General features: G+C 37.0%; 1 protein-coding gene across 1 annotated transcript in view; it reads right to left on the bottom strand.

Annotated features, from left to right (window-relative positions):
- Window positions 1–1,414: 1,414 nt before the first annotated feature.
- Window positions 1,415–4,068, bottom strand: part of stil (STIL centriolar assembly protein) — a gene marked incomplete at its 5' end in the record, with an annotated part of 60,230 nt that continues 57,576 nt past the window's right edge. Inside the window, one exon of the mRNA XM_080429906.1 lies at window positions 1,415–3,017. Within this exon, the coding sequence (XP_080286032.1) occupies window positions 2,734–3,017 (284 nt within the window). The 3' untranslated portion in view covers window positions 1,415–2,733. The remainder of the gene's footprint in view (window positions 3,018–4,068) is intronic.

The following is a 4,068-nucleotide window of genomic DNA, read 5'->3' as shown; positions in this document are numbered from 1 at the left end:
GCAAATCTTTGAATATATATATTTTTAAAGCGAACATTTGTGACTCAAATCTTTGATTCTGGGGGTCCCTGGAACAACATATTTTGAGATGGGGGTCCACGGACAAAATCCTTCTGGTGGTCCTTGACATGAAAACTGTTTGGGAAACACTGATATTATAACAACAATAAACTGTTAGGATTTAGAAGACATTTGTAGAATCAGATTGAGTTAAAATATATATTTTCAAAGATTTGCACAAATTTGCACGATTTTTCAAAAGAAAATAGCAGATCTACAAGCTCATAGCACGGCACCGAGTACAAGCTCATAGCACGGCACCGAGTGCCACGCTATGAGCTTGTAGATCTGCTATTTTTGAATAGTCAAAGAAACATTAAAATGACACAGATGTGTTCCAGGTCTTAACAGATTAAGGATCCTTTTGGTTCCATGTTTTACACTCTTTAAGTTACAGACCCGTAAGGGTCCATGTGGAGAACCACAGGGTTTACATCTAGAACCACAGGGTTACATCTAGAACCACAGGGTTACATCTAGAACCACAGGGTTACATCTAGAACCACAGGGTTACATCTAGAACCACAGGGTTACATCTAGAACCACAGGGTTTACATCTAGAACCACAGGGTTACATCTAGAACCACAGGGTTACATCTAGAACCACAGGGTTACATCTAGAACCACCACCCATGACAGGGAGCTGTGTGTTTGGTGTAGGTCTGTTAGATCTAAAGCACGACCCATGACAGGGAGCTGTGTGTTTGGTGTAGGTCTGTTAGATCTAAAGCACGAACCATGACAGTTTTGGGTCCAAAGCTGATCCTGATGTTGAAAGAGTCCAGACCACAGATTGTTCTGACCAATATTAATGAAAAAAAGTGTAAAATCTTGAATTCATTTAGAAAAACTTGAGAAGTTTCAATTTGAGAAAAGTTAACAAATAAATACAAAAAACACAAATAACCTGTTATTGATAGATTAAAAACATGCTAATTAAGTTGCATAATATAAAACTTCGACATATGAAAATATGTAACTTAAATTATTAAGTAAACAAATATAAAATATACAAACTAAACTTCATTTTATTTAAGCATTTAAGCCCCATTTAAAAAGAAACAGATTTGCAAGCTCACAAAGCATCACATTGTGAGCTTGTAGATCTGTAATTATGGGAAAATAACTGAAGATTGTAATGAACCAAACAGTGAGGCCAGGGTCAGGTGGTTAAACATTAGGACACAAAAACAAACGTATGGCTGGGGTTGTGATTAGAATGATGTTGGTCTACATTATAATTATTATTGACTTCATCTCATAGTGGAAGCTCTTCTATTAACATAATAAAAACACTTTATCAATCTTTGTATTTATTTGAAAAATCATAAATAAAACCAAACTGTGCAAAACAATCACTTGACATAAACATGGAACATAAAACAAATAGTTTAATACTAAAAGTGTCTGATAGACTGACTGTTGAGTAGCTACTGTAAACAGCTGTATGTTAATATATGATGATAATAAATAAACTGATAGAATCACTTTACATTAAACATGGAATATGAAACAGAACTTGTATAATAATGTTATGTATTGTAGCAAGCAGACTAGACAACAACAGTCCAACCTCTGTGTGTGCGCGCGCGTGTGCGTGCGTGTGTGCGCGTGTGTGTGCGCGTGTGCGTGTGTGTGTGTGTGTGCGTGCCAACTCAAACAACAACAGGGGTTATGAACCAGGAGGTCAGACACACAACAAATCTTTAGAATTAACCTGAAGTTTCCTCTGATTCACATTAGATGAATAATAATAATAATAATATCATGATTCACATGAGAACATCACAGGTTCAAATCCCCAAACAGCCAATATGTCCTTGAGTAAACAACACACTTGAACCGCTCACCCAAAACGACCCAAACGCTCAAACATCAAACCTAAGTTATGCTCCACAGTGCGCCGAAAATAGCAGATCTACAAGCTTCACAATGTGGGCTTATAGATCTCTATGCTATGAAGTATGTCTGGGGCTCAAAACGTCAATCACACTAAACACGTTAGTGGATGGATCCACTTCATTTTCAAGAGACTTTAGAATTAATTTAGCAGAAAAGTCCTGTAATTCACATTAAATTATTATTATTATAACAATGATAATAATAATAATATTCATATTAAAATGTCACAGGTTAAAATCTCCAAAACAGACAATTTGTCCATTTGAGCAAAATCACAAAAAACTAAAACTTCTCTCAAAACGTCCAAACATCCAAACATCAGGCCTACAGCATTTATGAAAAGATCTGACCTACAAGCGACACCTTGTAGAACTTGTAGATCAGATATTTGTATGGATCAGTAGAGCTTGTAGATCAGATATTTGTATGGATCAGTAGAGCTTGTAGATCAGATATTTGTATGGATCAGTAGAGCTTGTAGATCAGATATTTGTATGGATCAGTAGAGCTTGTAGATCAGATATTTGTATGGATCAGTAGAGCTTGTAGATCAGATATTTGTATGGATCAGTAGAGCTTGTAGATCAGATATTTGTATGGATCAGTAGAGCTTGTAGATCAGATATTTGTATGGATCAGTAGAGCTTGTAGATCAGATATTTGTATGGATCAGTAGAGCTTGTAGATCAGATATTTGTATGGATCAGTAGAGCTTGTAGATCAGATATTTGTATGGATCAGTAGAGCTTGTAGATCAGATATTTGTATGGATCAGAAGAGTTTAGGCAGCTCTCTCAGTCTGCTGATATCCAGGAAGTTCCCCATAGACCCGTCAGTCTGAGGAGACTGCCCCCTGGTGGCCGCCGGTAGGAACTGACGCTTCGGCGTCTGTTCTCTGAGCGGGCGGCGGCTCTGAGAGTCACAGTGGAGTGGTTTGACCTCTGACCTTTTGAAGGGTTTGACTCCTCCCTCCTCCTCCTCTAGCTCCTCCTCCAGGACTCCGTACCTCCTCATGTACTTCCTGGTTGCCAGAGACATGTCACTGGAAGACACGCCTAGGATGAAAGAATATGATAACTATTTATAACTATATATATATATATATATATATATATATATAACTATATAACTAACTATATAACTAACTTTATAACTTACTATAACTCACTATATAAGTATTAATAACCAGAGACATGTCGCTGGAAGACACGCCTAGGATGAAAGAATATGATAACTATTTATAACTATATATATATATATATAACTAACTATAACTCACTATATAAGTATTAATAACCAGAGACATGTCTCTGGGAGACGCCACGTCTAGATGGAACAATATGAACACATAGTAAAAAATATATAAAAATATAAATAGTTTTATTAAATAATGGTCTAATCGCAATTAATTGAGTGACAATTAATGGTCAACTTAAATGTATAATGGTGACAGCTCTAGGCCAGGGGTCTTCAACAGGGGGTCCTCAAAGTTACTACAGGGGGTCCTCAGAGTTACTACAGGGGGTCCGCCAAATCCTTGTGTGATATGATATTTTTTACATTAACCTGATACCACGACAGTCATGTCAGAGCAGAAAAACCCCACCATCTCACTGATTGCTCCTTTACATGCACAACTGATTCAGAACACAGGATATGCTTCTGGACAATCATCACTGGTCAGGGACAGAAAGCAGACCTCAAGAAGCGGTACACCACTGAGGAGGAGACAAACACACTCCCTTGGTTCAAGGCCCTGCCTTTCCTTTCTGAGGAGGAAAGAGAGGCTGTGTATGGAAGAGGCCGCCAAACTAGAGCCATTTTAAGTAAAAAATTATTTAAAGAATATACATCATTGTTTAACTTATCCAAATGTACAAAACATATCAGTTTTTGACATTTAATATAAAAATAGCTTTGTGTTTTGTTAACCCATCTGTGTCACTTTAGATTTCTTTGGCTATTCAAAAATAGCAGATCTACAAGCTCATAGCGCAGCACCGAGTGCCGCGCTATGAGCTTGTAGATCTGCTATTCTTTTATAGATTTTTTTCAAAAAACTGTTAGGATTTAGAAAGCATTTTTAAGAATCGCCTCAGGTCTTAA

This window comes from Gymnoscopelus braueri (genome assembly GCF_963280865.1).
Source record: "Gymnoscopelus braueri genome assembly, chromosome: 6".
Classification (NCBI taxonomy): Eukaryota; Metazoa; Chordata; class Actinopteri; order Myctophiformes; family Myctophidae; genus Gymnoscopelus; species Gymnoscopelus braueri.
Note: the sequence above shows the minus strand (reverse complement) of the source record. Positions and strands in the feature narration are given on the sequence as shown.